The sequence below is a fragment of the Pavona decussata genome, unplaced genomic scaffold, assembly GCF_977016875.1.
Source record: "Pavona decussata unplaced genomic scaffold, jaPavDecu1.1 SCAFFOLD_182, whole genome shotgun sequence".
In the NCBI taxonomy this organism is placed as follows: Eukaryota; Metazoa; Cnidaria; class Anthozoa; order Scleractinia; family Agariciidae; genus Pavona; species Pavona decussata.
In genome coordinates this window covers 133855-151008 of record NW_028145592.1, presented here as the reverse complement: position 1 = coordinate 151008, position 17154 = coordinate 133855, and the positions used below count along the sequence as shown (strand labels likewise).

The window sequence follows — 17154 nt, the reverse complement described above, 5'->3', positions numbered from 1 at the left end:
TTGTATGAACAGTAGGGCGCGAGTGAACCACCCGAACGCGCGGGAAAATTGTCCCTCGCGAGGAGACGCTTTCCTCCGTGTGTCGCGTTTCCGCGCAGGAGGCAATTTTCGCGCGTAATCACGTCGTTATCCATAAGAAAAGCGAGAGACTGCAAATAGTCTATAGACAACCAGAAGCATGAAAACAAATAATTAAACCCTAAGTTTAATTTGACCATAAGAAAATAACAAATTTTAAATTCAGCTACAGCTTTTAAATACGAAATAAAAATAACATCGATACTGCTCGCTTGAGGAAAATCTTCGATTTAGACATTCTAGGTTAACTGATTTCCGTACTACGGAACAATTTGAAGACCTTGCTATAACTTGGAACTGGTACCCATAGTTGTGTGCCAGTGGTATAAATTCAATTATTAAACCTGGATCATTGGCAATTCCAGAGTTTTGATTAGCTTAGCGCCCGTGGGATATCAGCCTTTATACCATGCCCGACAAATAGCGCCCATTAAATCGTCTTCTTGTTTCTCTTGAAACATGAAATCAACAAGATCTTCCTAATCTTGGTTGTTTTTAATAAAGCAATTATTCCACTCGCGCCTATTGGATGTGAGATCATTATAGCTATCATCTCATATCCAACGCACGCTCGTGGAATTATTATTAAATATGGCGGCTTACATTACGGTTCACGTGTTTCGATTCAAAAGTAAGTTTTTGAGAAGTTACTTCAAGCCACTCGTTTTTCATTAGCAGTTGTTATTCTTTGCAAAATGTCAATAATTAGCTTGCCATTCTTGTGCGTGAAAGCTATAAGGGCCAGTTATTTAGTTCTGGACCCAAAGGTTCATAAGTCCGAGGGCTCCATTTTAGAGGTCCTCCAGCCTGCTGCTGAGTGAGTCCACTTGTATTTGGAGCCAGTCTTCCACCTCCTTGCTGTGGTCCGCCATCCAGCTAATACAACCCTGGATGTACTCCAAGGCTTTCTTGGTGGCTCTTAAAGGGCCTAGAACGTCTTTATGCTGAGCGACAAATTCTTTAACCTAGAACGTAAGAAAGGAATTACAGTTAAACAATGTACCGTATCTATTCGATAACCGCCCACCTTCGAATAAGCGCCCACCCTGAGCGCCCAAAAAGTTTATAAGCGCAAGCGCTCACCCTGAGCGCCCAAAAGTTTATAAGCGCTCACCCTACCCTCTCCCAAAAACATTGATGTACTAGCTCAGCGCGAAGAAAGAGGAGCGGCAGTTGTGTTCCAAAATTGGATAAATAAGAGCCCAGGACGGTTAATCGAGAAAAATACGATAATTAGTTCACAAATTTTTGGCAGGGTTTTAAATACAGCCAACCAATTAGGTGTCCCTTGAAAGTTTGGCTGGGATCCAGCTGCCGCTCAGAGTTCATATTACACTATTCGTCTTCTATTATATACCTAACCCAGAATCCCCCACCTTCTCCGTTTGTTCATAATAGGGAACTTCTCATTTGACTACAAGTACGACCGTGAGTACGAGTATGACTTTTCAAATCTAGTTCGCGTGGTTTAGGTAATCACTTGTGACACCAATCTTGTTTCTAGGGTCTCCATATCTGCTGGTAAACAACGGGAAGGAGCGAGAGTTCTGGGCAAGGCCTACTCACCCAAGACAAGGGGTTCTCGTCACGTTAGTTAACTAAGGTGAAGTCACAGTTTACTTTTTTGGAACAGCTGTCATCACCTTTATTTTGCTGAGATATAATCGTTCGCTCTTGCGAATGTTTTGAGCCAACTTACCTCTTTAAGATGGAACTCGGTGTTGAATCCTCGCGTGGCGATGCCCACCAAGTAACTGATTTCCATGGCGTCTCTTCCGACCCTAAACAAAAACATTATTTGCTGAAACTAAAACATTCGGAACCGTGTGGGGCAGAGTTCTATTCACAATGTAGAAAAAACATCGTCAAATAACTTTGTCGACAACACCAATCATGACTGCAGTGCACAATAAATTATTATTCTTACTTACAGCGCACGACAACATTTTCAAAACGACAGCTCGAAGTGATACCCAACCCCATTGCAGAAACCTTCAGACATAGTTGTCATGTTAAAGGGGAGAAGAAAATGCACTATTTCAAGACCTCTTTAGCAAGGTGGCCACTCACCCACACAGATACTGTACTCAGATGGTGATGATAATGATGATGATGATGATGATGATGGTAACGATGTAACGATAACGATATTGGTAATTGTGATAATGATGATGATGATGATGATGATGATGATGATGATGATGATGATAAGACTCCTTCCACTCTGGGCCTGGGGTTGTTTCATGCCACCTGACGATACTCATTATAATTGCCGGTACTACCAGCACTAACGTGAAATATGCTTCTTCATCATTACCACCACCACCACCATTATCATCATCATCATCATCACCATCATACAGGAGATTCATTATTTTGAAATCATTTCATAACAAAGTATTTACTTTTTAACAATCTTGTCAAAGTTTTTTCTGATGAAATCCCAGGTGAGTAGCCGGCCGTATATATGGGATCCCACTCCTGAGATGGCGTGCAGCATATCTTGTGTTCTTATCTTTGACTCATCCAGTGAATAACCCAACAACCTGAAAATATCAACAAATGACAAAGGTAGCTATTTAGATACTTTTTATCCAATTTTTAAACTCCTTTTGCTCCTGATCTTGTTCAAGCACAATCGCAGTTTCTCTGCAAAAGGAGGAAAGGTATTTAAAGGAGGCCCATGTCAAATTCCTACGACTTTCTTTCCAGGATCATTGCCAGCCACCTGCCTTCTAGGAATTAGACGATTCTTGTTGACTCTAATTTAGCGAAACATTTATGCTAGTTGAGGCGCATGGTACTGCCTCAAGGCGCCTGGAATTGGTGTGAAAGCAGGCCTCTCTTGTGTGAAAGTAAGGGCTCCTTTAAATGGAATAAGAACTTTTTTTCAGAACACCTCAAATAACTAAAAAAATTCTGATGCTCGTAATAAGATAAATATTAAATCTTTCTCATTATATTACCGGGCTAAATGACAGTGCCTACTTTTCTTACTGCATATACGTTCTTTCCATCTTGAGCCGATACTCGGGTTTAATTTCCTATGGGTGGTGTCTACTAATACAGAGATATTTTCGCGCGGTTTGAAATTGTGCGGAGAAATCAGAACTTAGGAAGTGCTCTTGGTATCCAAAGAGAAAATTTGGGGGTGACCATGTATTTTCAGAGATAACAAAGCTTCAATATCGAAAAATACATAATATATTGCTTTTACTGTTTGTTAGAATAATTGTGTGTTACCCCCAATTTTCTTTTTGGATTTCAATAGCTCTTGCTAAGATCTGCTCTCCACGCATAGTCATAAACCACCAAAAATACTTCTTTATTAGTAGGGCCGTCCTTAAAATTAAAATTCATCATCGGTCATTTTGTTTTCTTAAATCTAGCCAAAGAGCTTCCGGGATCTTTTGGCAAAAGCTAACCAGTTAAGCATTTTTTTTTTTTTTTTCAAATAGAAGAGATACAATTAATATAGAAGGATCACCTGTTTAACAGCCAAGGTTCCTTGGTTCCTGAGAGGGCATACAGCATCCGGGACTTTTCAGTAGGGTCAATGGTGTTCTGGTATTTATTCCACAAGAATTCCCATTCCTCCAGTCCGCCATACTTAATAGCAGTGTGGTACACAATACCCCGGATATGGGGAGAGATAGAAAGGCTGGAATCGCAATGGAAAATAGTTATGATTTATTCAAGGTCGAGTCCCTAAGTGAATTTCTCTAAACATAAGGGAAGGATTATTTCCATTGTCTTTCTTGTTGAGGGTGTTTAGATGTAAGGAATAGTCTAAAACAGAAAGGTTCAAACCATTCTGTCAAAGGTGTAATGTTATTTATGTTGATACAATCATGCCATTGTAGCCATCACAAATAGTGGTTTATCATGTCAAATGAGCCACTCATAATTGAAAGCGGCGGTGTTGATGTCTTTATAAAACGACATTACATTCTCCTACCTTCACCCTCACAGCAGCTACATGCATCGCTGGCAAATAACAACACTTTACCCATGCACCCTTAAACCTTAACTCCCTTACGGCCTTCAACGTCGTCCCTAAGCTAGGTTGGGTGATAAAATAACTTTTCATTTAATATTTTGTTGTTTTTTGTTCTTTTTCTGAGTGAAAGCACTCATAATATAAACAGGAAAATAAAAAAAAAATAAAAGAAAAATAACCTCTGATTGTTCATCCAAACTCTGAACCCTGTCAAGCTGTAATTAACTGCGTGTGGATCTCCATGGCTGGCCAGAGTTGACAGCACGTTGTTTCGAAGGTACCTGAAATAAATTAAGAAAATAAGTGATTCAAGGCTTCATTGAAAAGCGCAATTTTACCTTTCGATTCGATAAGGCCATAGAGCATGTACCTCCGGTTGCATTGGTAAAGTCAAGAGGGCTAGTCGTCCAATTTCTATAACTGACCCAATGGCCCCTTTCACGGCCCTTTGCATCAACTAAAATTTATTTCAGCGGGTTATGTGATTTTTCGTATATTCATGGGCCATGAAACAAACATTAATTGATAGTCGCCTTTATTTTTTTTTCAAATTAATTACACAGAAGAAAACAATAAAATGAGAATGAAGTACTATTCAATTTGTCTAGTGGCCAAACCGAACATGCGCTTTTACAGTTAGTTCCCTTCAGTATTTGTTAGGTGAGGCCTTAAAGAAAATGGCTGAAGTATTTCGCTAAATAATAAAATTCTCTTGAAACACCGTATTAAAATGGCCAAAATTCAAAGTTGTAAGGAAAACATTGGAACACGACGGTGGCAGAAGTTTTGTGTCTCTTTCTGAACTTTAATGCCGTTGCTACTAATTATGCTCCCAAATAATTCTACCAAATTGTACAAATCGAATGGGTTGAAATAATTGCAAAAATTCAGATAAGGTAGGTAATATGTATTTCTAATTGAGTGGCGTTTTCTTTAGTGTTGCCGTCGTAGTTACGTTAGTCTGATCATTATCCCTTCTTTGAAGGGTGCATGAGGCAAGATGACTTTAGGCAACAGGACTAGAGAGTCAGAAAAGGTGAGACAGTCCATAATGACTGCTGTGAATTTATTTCAGTTTTAGAATTATAATTCAGGAATCCCAATATAGCTGAAAGCGATCTATCTCCAGTGGATTTAGATCCTTGTGTTAAATTTCTGACTTCCTTATTTCTCCTCCATCACTGAGTGATAAATTCTATTTTGACGAATTACCAACGCTGAGCATTTTCAGCTCAACGATGACGAACTATACTGAAATAATTCAAGGCGGAATAGGGCGTAGTTGAGGGCTGGACTCACCTATACCTATACCTTCTCTTGGTACATCTTTTGTGTACTTAATTTAATTTTGGCTTGCTTTTGAGTCTTCATGTTTATCGTGAAGAGTAAATTAAGAACTGTTAACATGTAAATGTCTTACATTTTCAAGATATCTCCTTCACTGTCCCATCCCACGTACTTCTCGAGTGGCTTCACTTTCTTCACAATGTAATTCTGTTCACAGAAAAAAGTAAATATCGAGACTTGCTTTGATTATATAGCACTAGCATGCTTAAATCAGACATCATGTACTAAAATCTTCTCTGTCAATAACAGCACGGTAAAATGTAATGCACATGCCCAGTTCCCATCAATTTACTTTCCGCACCTTTCTTACTAACAAATAACAAGTGTAAGAGTAATGTTACACCAGGAAATCATTTTTGCAAATTGTCTAACTCACAACGGCCAGCAATAGTGCGTTTCGACGTTACAAATACAAGTTGCTTAAGCAACTTGTCTCGCAACGCCGTAAGGTACCATTTCTTAGCCGTTGCGAAACCAGTTGAACGAAACACTGCGTAGCATTATACCGCGATAAGCTGATAACTTAAGCTTCCTTAATTTCGAAGTCACTTAAAAATGTACTTGATATTAAACTTAGGTTTTTTGCTTAGATCTTTAGTTTTTTATTGCATTCCTTTCAATTGTTTATTACCAACTCTATATGTGTGCCAAGTGTGTGCGCGTATCGTAGAAGTTCAGTTACAAGGCAATGATCTGAGGTGGTGTCTTCTTGCAATTGCATTCTATCGTTTTACGTTTCTCTGCAACATTACTTGATTTAAGAGCCGGAGCCGTCATGACTTACGCGGTAGTTCCCGTATGAAGGGCGCATGCTCAACATGGAGCCAATGAATCCTAAATGACTGAGCGCAGAGGACCATGGGACATATTCTCTCTCCTTGTCCAAGTAGCCGGTTAAACCCAGTGCAGTAGACATTTCCAATTGACCAGCTCTATGCAAAGACACAAACAGTTCAGGAATCTAATTATATTTTGGGGTTACTTTGCTGATAGAATTTTAAAATATGCCTGTGTTATTCACTAATTAATGCATCATTCTCATTTATTCACCAGTCTTAACATATTCCATCACATTATTTCCATTGCGCATTTGCCACAAATTGACATCCCAATCCTAGCAGCATGCAGGATCAGTAATTGTCTCATGCTTGTGTCATTCACTGATTAATACATCATTCTCAAGTTTAAAGTTGTTTCGATACTAAGTACCATACCATAACAAGTGAGACTGTACTGCAACTTAAAAAATAAACTATTCTAATACTAAAGTAATACCATTATAAATACTATATACTAATAACACTAATGCTTATAATAATTATACAATCTAGTAGACAATAAATGTCATCTTTGTCTCGAAATGTTTATTGTCAAGGTTTTTCAGCGTGTACGTTCAGTCTTCGAACTTTTATGTGCTGTTAACATTTTGCAGTTAATAAGCTATACGCCAGTTTAAAAAGAACTACCAAAAGAGTGTTTGCTGGAGAAATGTCCATCTCCAAGTCTTAGCCGGATTACATATAACTGGACTTACCTTGCCAAGTTGAACGCATCATCAATTAATCCGCTTCTATCTACAGCGGCAAAAACCTAAGAAGCGGTATACATAACAATAAGCCGATTGCCTCTTGGTTCTCATCAGTATGATAAAATGACTAATTTTGACATGTACAAGATTCAGAAACAGAGACTGAGTTAAACGATAGGAAAAAAGGTACAAGTAGAACGATTTCTGATTTTACTGCAAGACTAAGAATGCGTCCGCCACGTTGGTGTCCTCCTTTAGGACACCAACATGCCTGGCGACAAAACGTAAGTACTGATAAGAAACAAAACACATTATAAACTAAATACTCCTACAATCGTGGACAAATCTCCTTAAGAAAAGTGCGAATTTTGCGCATATATTCTAACTACACCGCCTGGAAAGTAACAAACCTTCACTTCCCCCCTCCCCCTAACTCAATGTTGCTTTTAAGGCCGGAAGATGACCCAGCCTTTTTTTCAGCGGCAGAACAACATTGATGAGGGGGAGGGGGGGGGGGGGGGGCTGTGTTGTTGACGTATCATTATTGTTTCCTCCCCACATGGATTACAAATTCCAATATTGAAATTTGAAAGGAAAACGAATTGAATTCTAGTAGCTGCAGTCAAATAACACCATCATGAAAATGGCCTGAGTGTTAACTGAAAATTATTTTCTCAAACTCATTAATGCCTCTTTAGAGGGAATCACGACCGTATAGAAGGTTTGAAAGTGTTATATTAATTATCATAAAACTTGATGAGCTTTGGAATTGAATTTCTCCAAGAATTTCAATGGTTTAAGAAACTATATCAAACATTCGAAATAATGTTTCATTCGATTTCCAAACACCTCGAAGTTGGTTACATTAAAACAAACTCGGCTGCTCCTCCTTTTTCAACCCGGCTTCTCGGTGTTTTAAAATCGGACGAAACACTGTCTCATGTATGATATATTGCATCTGTGATGTGAATATTTGCAGTAAATAAAGACAAAGTAGAAGAGATAATATTATTGCTTGCCTTATGGTTGGTACTGAGCTGCCTCATCAATCTGTTCCAGTTCTTTTTGTCATAGTTTACTCGATAAAATCCTGTTTGGCCAATGTTTGCCTTGATCCAGCTGTACTTAGTTTTACCAATTGGTATCTGAACTGTTGAAATGAAATAAAGTTAAATAAGATTAATTAAAAGTCATTAATACCAGATTGATACGCGACTCAGAGTCGAAACCTTGATCTCGTTGGCGACCAATATACGGTGATTTATCATACCCTGTTTCCGGCTTAATTACTGAAACCTTTTTCCCTTTTTGGGACAATTGACACATAACACCTGAAAGGTCTGCAGACCCAAGGAAAGATTAAGTCCCCCAACGTGTGAACTAACCATCAGTCGTCAAAAAATCTAGTCTGGTTTGAATTCGACACTTGTCGCCTCAAAAATATGGCTTTCCCTTCGTTTTCCTAGGGCCTAGACCCTACAACCAGCCCGCTCGTGTAAACACTACAAGTAAGGCACTTCCCCTTCCGTGTACGCAACAAAAATCGTATTACAGCCATATAGAGATTTTAAAAATATATTCCCAATTTAAAACCAAACTGGAGCAAAAGCTACACGTTTAGTGACACATTTAAGTTGTTGACTTTGATATATCATTTTCTTCTCCTAGACAGGTCATATAAGGGTGCTTCCCCTTGTGTTGTTAGGATACATATCACGTGCACGTTACGTTAATTCTTTCCTTGTGGTATTTCGAGTGAGAAGCAAGACTTGCGCCAGTGTAACCAAGGAAATTCGAAATAGGAAAACTTAATCTTGACATTGGAGGCAGCTGTTCTTTTCCTCCGATTCGTAAACATTTTTTCCTGTTGCCAAGCAACGCCCTATCCCACCAAAAGCTCTCGTTGTATAGAAAGCAAATGAGGTGCGTCTCACCATGCGTATTTTTCATCCATACTGTATGCGCCTTGTGAGGACTGTGTGACGTCACATATGTCAGCGGTACATGCCAGCTATAACTGTGTTGAAATTGAAATAAGGGAAACAAGAAATGTGTAAATAATCATATGACATCATAGATACGTGATCAGGTTATCTAAAGCCCCATTCACACCAACAAAACATGCTTAATTAAACCAGATTTAACAAAACGAAAATTGGTAACATAAAGCTGAACCATTGGCTTTGACATAGGATTTCAGTAAATAAACTTTAAATTACGCTTTCATTTGAGCTAAATCTATAGTCGACAAAAATCCGAAAGCAGCTTAAATTATGAAGGAAACATTTTTAAGCTGTGTTTAACCAAACAGCTTTTAAACGTGTTTAATCATTGGTGTGAATGGGGCATATGATAACATAAGGTTAAAGTATTATAACAGATCAATACGGGGGGTGGGTGGTTTACCTCGAAAATCTAAATTGAGACAGGATTCGCTTAACTGCGCAGATTTCAGTGAATGGCCGGAAACGAAATGGAAATAAGTCAGTGCGAAACGGAATTCTTCCTCTTTTGAAGGCTGGAATCCAAATCTGCAAATACGACGACCCCAGCTAGTCACCTAATACCACAATAAAGTAGAATCTATATTACAATTCGACATAGCTCGGGGGTCGTGTGGCGCAAAATTAATGGCGAAATGTGAGTTTAAAATTAAAGAACTTGTTTTGTGTCACCCATAAAGCTTTGTAAAGTGTAATACCGCCGCCTTAAAAGTTTGGTCCCTACCCCTTGGTCTCGTCACTATATTTTTGCGTTCCTTGCTTAATGTCTCTCAAGAATCGTTTTTGACTGGCCATCAATTTCTTTGTGCCGTCCCTGCGCTCTACGTTGCTATCATCGATGTAAACAACCGGGTATCCTTTCTGTTTTATCCAAGTATCCATGATGGCTTTTACATCCAGATCTTTGCATACCTGGGTAAGGAGAAAACAATACCAGTTAGCCTACGTACATTAAAGCCAGTGGTGCAAAAAAGCGTCTTCCAATCAAAGTAAATCCAAAACCAATAAGTTGGCTTACGTACGTTTTCCGCACTTAGTCCTACCACTAACAAGTTTTCTCTGGTAATTCACGTATTTCCTCTTCTGAGACTGCTCACATATTTTCGTCGAATTTAGTTCGTTGTGTCATTGGATTATTTTGTGGTTGATTAGATTCACGTATTTCAATTTTAATGTTGACTAAAAAAGTTTCATCATATCATTCTAAATTTTTCAAACAACTACTGTTTAATCGACACAGGTATACCTGTTACATGCAGGAAAGTCCCAAATAATTTAAGGGTCTGTCTCGCTAAATGCCCGATGGTTTGACTTTATTAACACAGGAAAAAAACCTCCTGGAGCATACATGAGATCCAAAAACCTATTGCAATGTTTAAGTTTTTTTTGAGAAAAAATGCTCAAAAAGGGAAGTTTGATTATAAACCATTTTTAGGAAGGGGGCGTAAATTTAGTTTGGTTACCAAACTTCAAGGACGATTTGCAGTGTTACTGCGATTGTCTCATTTAATCTGCTAACTGAACAAATTGGTCTGGAAAAGGACTTAAGTTTACACGTTTCGCCATGACAGTATCTATAATGAGGCGTGTAGCGTCACAGTGTACGATTAATTATGTGCCATTGTAACTATACTCTGCTAACTATGGTCAAGGAAATCGTCTTTGCCTTCCAAATTTCGTCAGCCCGAAAAATGCTTGAAAATCGGGTCCGAAAGTCGGTCGCTATGAAGGAATCATCTCTCAGATTTAGTTTTTTACTGTGATGGACATACTTTTTAAATAAGAATTAAAACAAGTGTACTTGTATGACTTTGGTATTGTCCTTTCACAGCACGTGAATGAACCACTTTCATTTTCCATTTCCAACCTGACAGGATCGCTTTTAGCGAGACAAGCACTAAACTAGATTGAGTGCTAGAAATGAGATTCTAACTACAGCTCATTGACCAAAAAAATAATTCAAACGCTGCATTTTATTTATTTTTCCATACTTTATAATACAGATTTATGAAAAACAAATTTACAAACGAAGCAAATAAAAAGAAGGTGAAATGGCAAGAAAACATAAAAAAGAGTTGAAGCTAGAGTTAACTTACATGGCTCAAGGCCTTCCACAAGTCGTCAGCCTCCGCATTTCCATATTTGTGACTATTCAAATAAAGCTAGAAATGGCAAAAGTAGCATGACATAAGAACTGAGATTTTTTATCAGTAGCTAAAGAGCTAACAAACATTATACCTCTAGTCCTTTCTGGAACTTTTTATCTCCGATGAAGCTTCGAAGCATACGGATTACCGAAGAACCCTATAGGAAAAAAGAAGAAAAGTGATAAAAAAAATGGGCTTCAAAATCTACGTGTCGGACTCGAAAAGGCTGTGGAAGTTTAAGTAACGCACGCGGAAAGTGTTCACTTAACCAATGGTAAACGGCCTGGCGTGCAGTATTGACTCAGTGTGGATACACTCAGGGTGGCAGAAGCGTTGGAGTTGTTATCCACCCTATGAATTACTGGAAGCTGCTGTAGAATTAGGGAAATCTGCTACAATGATCAGATGATAGAGAACCCTGGAGTAGAGAACAAGCCGGGATCTACCTATAGTCACGAAGAGGGTTACGTTTAACCTGTGGACTGAATTTGACTTTTTCTTGCCTTACATTCTCCTAATGAGCTTACCTTATCGTAGGAGATGCTGTCGAAAATCTCTGTGATCTGGGAAGGGTTATGGACTGGTACAGATATTGGATGAGTGTTTTCCATGCTGTCAGAAGACAAAGCTGTCTGCAATGTATGAGCCACGAATTGTTCCAGCTGCAATGTTACAAAGCAAGAATAAATTTCATGTTTGCGTTGAACACGAAAAGGCGCTTCTTAGGCACAGTGAATGTCACAGTGCTGCTCCGTGTTGTTCCTGTGTTATTTTAATAAGTGTTTTAAATGCATGAATTAAACATAAGCAGCGTCGGCCCTGTGGGCAAAATTATGCCAGGTAAGAACATAAGATCTTTTTTGCCTACAGAAAGGACGAAAACTTCAAATGTGCTTACTTTGGTCACCTGATTTCAAGCCAACATACGTACCACTTTCCAGTCTTTTCGGAAATGATCAGTGCCGATATATTCCACATAGTTAGCAAAGCCTTCATTAAGCCACAAGTCATTCCACCACTTCATCGTCACCAGGTTTCCAAACCATTGATGCGCGAGCTCGTGAGAGACGACGATAGCTACATCTTGCTTGTCAGCGGCACTAGAAGAGGCCGGGTCACTCAGCAAGTAGGTCTCCCTAAAGGTCAGTATTCCCCAGTTTTCCATGGCACCCGAAGCAAAATCAGGCACGGCGACCAAATCTATTGACAATACAAATATACTTGTCATATGCCTCGGCTAAAACTTGTCTAAGATAAAAGGGGGATTTTGAGCTAAAAGTAAAAACTTGTCCAAATCAATAGATAAAGGAGAATTTTGACTGGTTCCCTGAGCACTCCAAATTTCGCAGCTCAGACCATTAAGACTGATTAAATATCGACTTCAGTCTGACTGGTTTGTGAATTTATGAGAACTTTTTTTTGGTTCTGGTAAACTAGCGTATTGTTTATGCGTAATGCCTTCGAGCAGGAGCATAAAAATATGTTTTAAGTATGTTAATTTGCGTTGCGTGCTGGTGACTTCGTAGTAAATTAAAAGCACTGCAATAACTGAAATTCATCATAACGATTTCTCTAGTATCTGTTGCATGGTTCCACATTGAGTATTTCCGTCGAACTCGTTTGATTCCCACCGGAATCTCGTATCTCTCTCTGCCTGTAAGCGGCCTGGTTCAAGGTCTATGTGGAAAGGTACAGGTCCTATTCAGGAATTAACTAAAATATCTAGTTTTAGAAGAGCAAAAAGCTATACTAACAATTTCATTGATATGTTACTAAAACCTTTTTTACGTCAATAATGCAAGGAGTGGTCACTCGTTAGGCGATTAAAAAGAATCGAAACACAACTCACCTATCTTGGGCAGTGGGTATGGAATATTGAAGAATTTTTCATAATAATTAAGAACATTTTCTGCCACGCTCAGGGCAAGATCTGTGCTGTCGATAGCGTCTTTTCTCGACCACACACGAATCTGGAAGAAAACGAGATAGCACATAATGAAAGCACTCGCTTAGGCTTCTAATGGGCTATCTGCTCAATTATTAAAACGGGGTGATGACCCTAAGCAAGAGGGTGGGTGAATACGTCTTCTTTTCTTAACCGGCTTTTTTCTGTGAAAGATGTCTCAAGTTCATGATATCATTCTCACAGACTTTGGATTCCATCCGCGTATTTTACCTCAGCCGTGGGGTTAAACATCCTTGGGAGGAAAACCAGCCTTTTTCATAAGAAGTAAGAATTAAGCAAGGAACTAAACGAAATAAACATATTAATATCATGCATTACAAGAGAAATTTCTTCGTTCGCAGTTTCCGTTTTATTTTTTTGTATACTACTGCTGGGTGCCAATTTGACTAGATGTGACGTCAAGTTTTGCAGGATGATCCTGAAACGAGAATTTGATGAGTCTTCTTCCCCGCCCCTGACTAGTGCAATGTAATAATTCACGTTTCTTCTGAACGACTCTCACGCCATGTAAGGTAATGCAGTTTCAGTTGCACTAAAATAAGTAAGTTTCATGACACAGTCCTTTGTCGTTAGTTGAAACTTATAAAAATGACTCAACTCGTTTGGTTTTAGACACTCTTCACTACTTTATAAAACAACACCGTATGTAAGAACCATCTAGGAGATAGGTACACTGTTTCATAGCCCTGTTTCCTCTTGAGTAGACCATCATCCATACATACCCTGTTTCCTCTTTTCGTATGAGACTCCTTGTAGGCGAAATCGCACACAATGAAAGCCAAAAGGTATGTACTCATCTTCACAGTTTCTTTAAAGTGGCTCTCCATAAAGCCATCGTCCCGTGATACGACCTTAGCAACAGGCATGTTGGAGAGGGCCTTGTAGTCCTTCTGATGCACCAAAGTCACTATAAACTGAGATTTGAACTCAGGCTCGTCAAAACAGGGGAAAGCAGCTCTGGCGTCTGTGGCTTCGAACTGCGTTGTTGCCATGTGCCTGGTAAGAAGAGAAATTACACAAGTGCGTTTCTGAAGCTGTTACCACGGGCCAATTTCTTAAAGAGAGCGTTTACTAAATCTGGGTCCTTGTCATTACACGCTCAGAATGCAGAAAACGAGTTCAATAAACCATGTTTGTTTGAAGTCCTTCACAAGGATTTTTGAACTTGTTTTTCAAGTTTTCGTTGAGCGCGTGTAAAACTAACGAACCAGCTTGTAAACTACGCTCAAAGGCAAAAGTTTTATTTAATTGACCCCGCCGTGCATGAAGAATATCATTTCCGTGGGATGCTACTGAGATGAGATTCCCAAAGCCAGCGATTAGGATAAATTTTTTCACTGAACGATCTACATACAGTAGCTTGTAGTCTTCCGAGAAAATGCCTTTGCTTTTGATTGTTTGCTTGTTTGCTTACGAATGCTTGGTTTTATCAACAGAGTTGGTACGGTAATTTGGCCACCATCACTTATCAACTCTGTTGATGAAACAAAACATTCGTTTCCACTCCCCCACCGACGCAGCACCACAGTTTCTTTAGAAACCAAACCCTCAGTTATCTGTTTGTTTGTTTTTTTCCTGCATGGTCGTGACATTCTGAAACTACAACTGTCCTATTTTTCCATGCAAAACCAAAATGGAGAAAATCGCAAGTTATCATGACAAACGGTATTGCTCACGTGAAATTCCAAACATTTTTTTATGGAAATTGTACGAGGTACAAGGGTCATTTTCTTTGGTCTGTTAGATGTGCTTCGACCTTAAATTGTGCCGATTCAGTTGCTTTTGTATGCTCAGTTTATTGCGCTACAAATTGTAGTTTTACCTTTTCAGCCTGTGGACGAAAACCTCAACAAGAAAAGAAAGCTTAACTTTTCACCACAGACTCGACTGGAGTGCATGCGGTTAATATTGCCTACAATACAGCTCTAATCTTTGAGCTTGTGAATGAAAGCCACCCAGAATCTTAAGTACTGACCATTGAAATATAAGTTATTGAGCAGCTCATTTCGTTTGTCTATACTAATTGTTGTATTTTCTTTTCCGTACAATTTTTTTTTCGACTAGACACTTTTAATTTTAAAAAATATAATAATAGAAGCAATCGTAACAGAAAGAGTGTGACTTACTTCATTTTTCCGCTCTTGGTCTTGTACGAACTTTTGTAAAAACCCGCCATTGTATTGGACAGGTGACCATTAAAATCAAACTTCACGGTGTATCTTTCTCCTCTCTTCAGTTCTTCCTTCATTTCGACTAAGTACTGCTCAAGCTTCTTGCTCTCCGCAACTCGCAGCACAGGAAGATGATTACCGCTCGAATCCTGCACTCCATAACTTGTGATGTTCAACTTCTTAACATGAAGAAGAATGTTCCGTGTCGGCTTGTCACAAACTATGTCAATTTTAACTCCTCCGTGAAAATCGAAGGACGTTAAATTTGGATGAAGGTAAACTTGATACCTCTCCGGTTTGATATCCTTAGGAAGAAGAATTTCTTTGTGGGGGAAATTCTCTTCGTTGCTAGTCTCCGAGCGGCGATCTCCAGTGAAATAGTTCATCGCGCGACGGTAGAACTCAATCTCGCTGTCAGACGCGTGAAAGAACGCAGAGAAAACAAAAAGGACTATAGCTCCAAAAGCGATGGATAAGGTTAAAAATATGGCGCACAGTTTTCCACTACAAAGTCTGTTACCTTGATAGCTAACTCGAGATCTCGAGTGAGAGGATGTACGCTCGCTGTCATCTTCGACCGGAGCCACCCTGTAGCCGCGATCGCGCATTGTGGTTCGGTTTAATCTTAGATCAATCTGTGATCGTCAGTTTTATCTGCCTTGGACGATTTCGTCTCACCAGTTTTACGCAAAACTGTCCAATCCTTTATTGCAAACAAAAGGAGAGAATGAAATTATTTTAAATTGTTTTTTTTATGATAATAAGATCATACAGTTATTTTAAAGTAGATTTAAAATATTTACAATGGTTCTCAAACGTCTTTTGTGACGCCAGAAACTTGACTCCAAATAAGAACATCAGATACTCGCCAAGACATTGCAAATCAGCGCAAATTTTGACAAGGAAATAGTTGCCTTACCTTTGGCCGCTAGAATTACCAGAGAGAATCAAAATCTATTTGAACTGGTTTCTCGTCTTTTCGCGCTTGTTTAGGATAACAGTTTTAATTTGCTTAGGTTACGTTACAGTATAATGGACAGGTTACCCGCAGGTGGCAAGTTGACTTTCTGGTTTCACTTCACCTAAATAGCTGGATACGGTTAAAATACCGCTGAACGGGCGCCCATGCGCGGTAAGAACAATGACAATCCTTTGACCAGAGCCTGCATTTGTGTTGGTCAGCAAAAACTAAATCCCCGAAGGGCACTGAGAGGAATTGCCCGTTCCGGAATGCGAGTGGAGACTGGGGACGAGTTTTTAAATTTTCCTTAAATAAATCAGAAATGAGAGTCCATCACAAGAAAGCTCACATTAAAATTAGTCATGTTATCACGTTTGAGGTTCTGTCCTTAGATTGCAACCATGTAGAAACCTTTCAAAAATCGGAAAAGTATTGTATGGATTTGGGGGACACCAACGCAGAATTAGAGACATTTCTACGGAATTTGGGCGTCCTTTGACAGGTCACAGCCTGGTTACTACGCAATGAAACATAATCAAACTTGGTAAACTTACCAACTTTTATGGTGATAAGATTCTTTTTTTTTTTTTTTTCATATGACGCAATTTCAAACAATGTTGACCTAGGTCCCAGTCCCTTAATGAACTTCGGAACGGGTAATATTGGAGCAAAGCTTATCTTCTGGGAAATGTGCTTTCCCTCCTTCTGGCTGACCACAGGAGAGACCAAACTAAACAATAAGAAAGATTGCTGGTCAAAAATCCTTGTTCAGGGTAATATTGTTGCGCGTTTTTATTCTTGTAGAAACCATTCTTTTTATTAATATATCAATTCCGAGTTGCTTTGAACATCATGAAGAAAGCGAGGCTAAGTGCAAAGCTTTTCATATGAAAATGAGTTTTGTTTGCATATGCCTTTGAAAAAACTAATTTTCATAATAAAAACTGTGCACG

The 17154-nt window shown here is 39.0% G+C and overlaps 1 protein-coding gene across 1 annotated transcript; it reads right to left on the bottom strand.

Annotated features, from left to right (window-relative positions):
- Nucleotides 1-189: 189 nt before the first annotated feature.
- On the bottom strand, nucleotides 190-16315 carry LOC146462974 (endoplasmic reticulum aminopeptidase 1-like). The gene is made up of 19 exons (XM_085084946.1): nucleotides 16160-16315; nucleotides 15196-15943; nucleotides 13792-14065; nucleotides 12953-13073; nucleotides 12035-12303; nucleotides 11631-11765; nucleotides 11195-11260; nucleotides 11053-11118; nucleotides 9681-9868; nucleotides 8888-8970; nucleotides 7973-8103; nucleotides 6960-7015; nucleotides 6210-6357; nucleotides 5499-5572; nucleotides 4258-4359; nucleotides 3566-3739; nucleotides 2484-2624; nucleotides 1778-1859; nucleotides 190-1043 (listed from the first exon to the last, which is right to left on the bottom strand). The coding sequence occupies exons 2-19, from the start codon at nucleotides 15846-15848 to the stop codon at nucleotides 870-872; spliced, it is 2937 nt and encodes a 978-aa protein (XP_084941072.1). The 5' UTR covers nucleotides 15849-15943; nucleotides 16160-16315; the 3' UTR covers nucleotides 190-869.
- Between the last annotated feature and the right edge of the window lie 839 nt (nucleotides 16316-17154).

Coding starts and splice junctions, on each gene's coding strand:
- LOC146462974 (XM_085084946.1), bottom strand. CDS start 15,848: ATGCGCGATCGCGGCTACAGGGTGGCTCCGGTCGAAGATGACAGCGAG. Junction 8,104..8,887: donor ATGGATGAAAAATACGCATG/GTGAGACGCACC, acceptor TCATTTCAACAG/TTCAGATACCAATTGGTAAA. Junction 5,573..6,209: donor CTTCATACGGGAACTACCGC/GTAAGTCATGAC, acceptor TTCTGTGAACAG/AATTACATTGTGAAGAAAGT.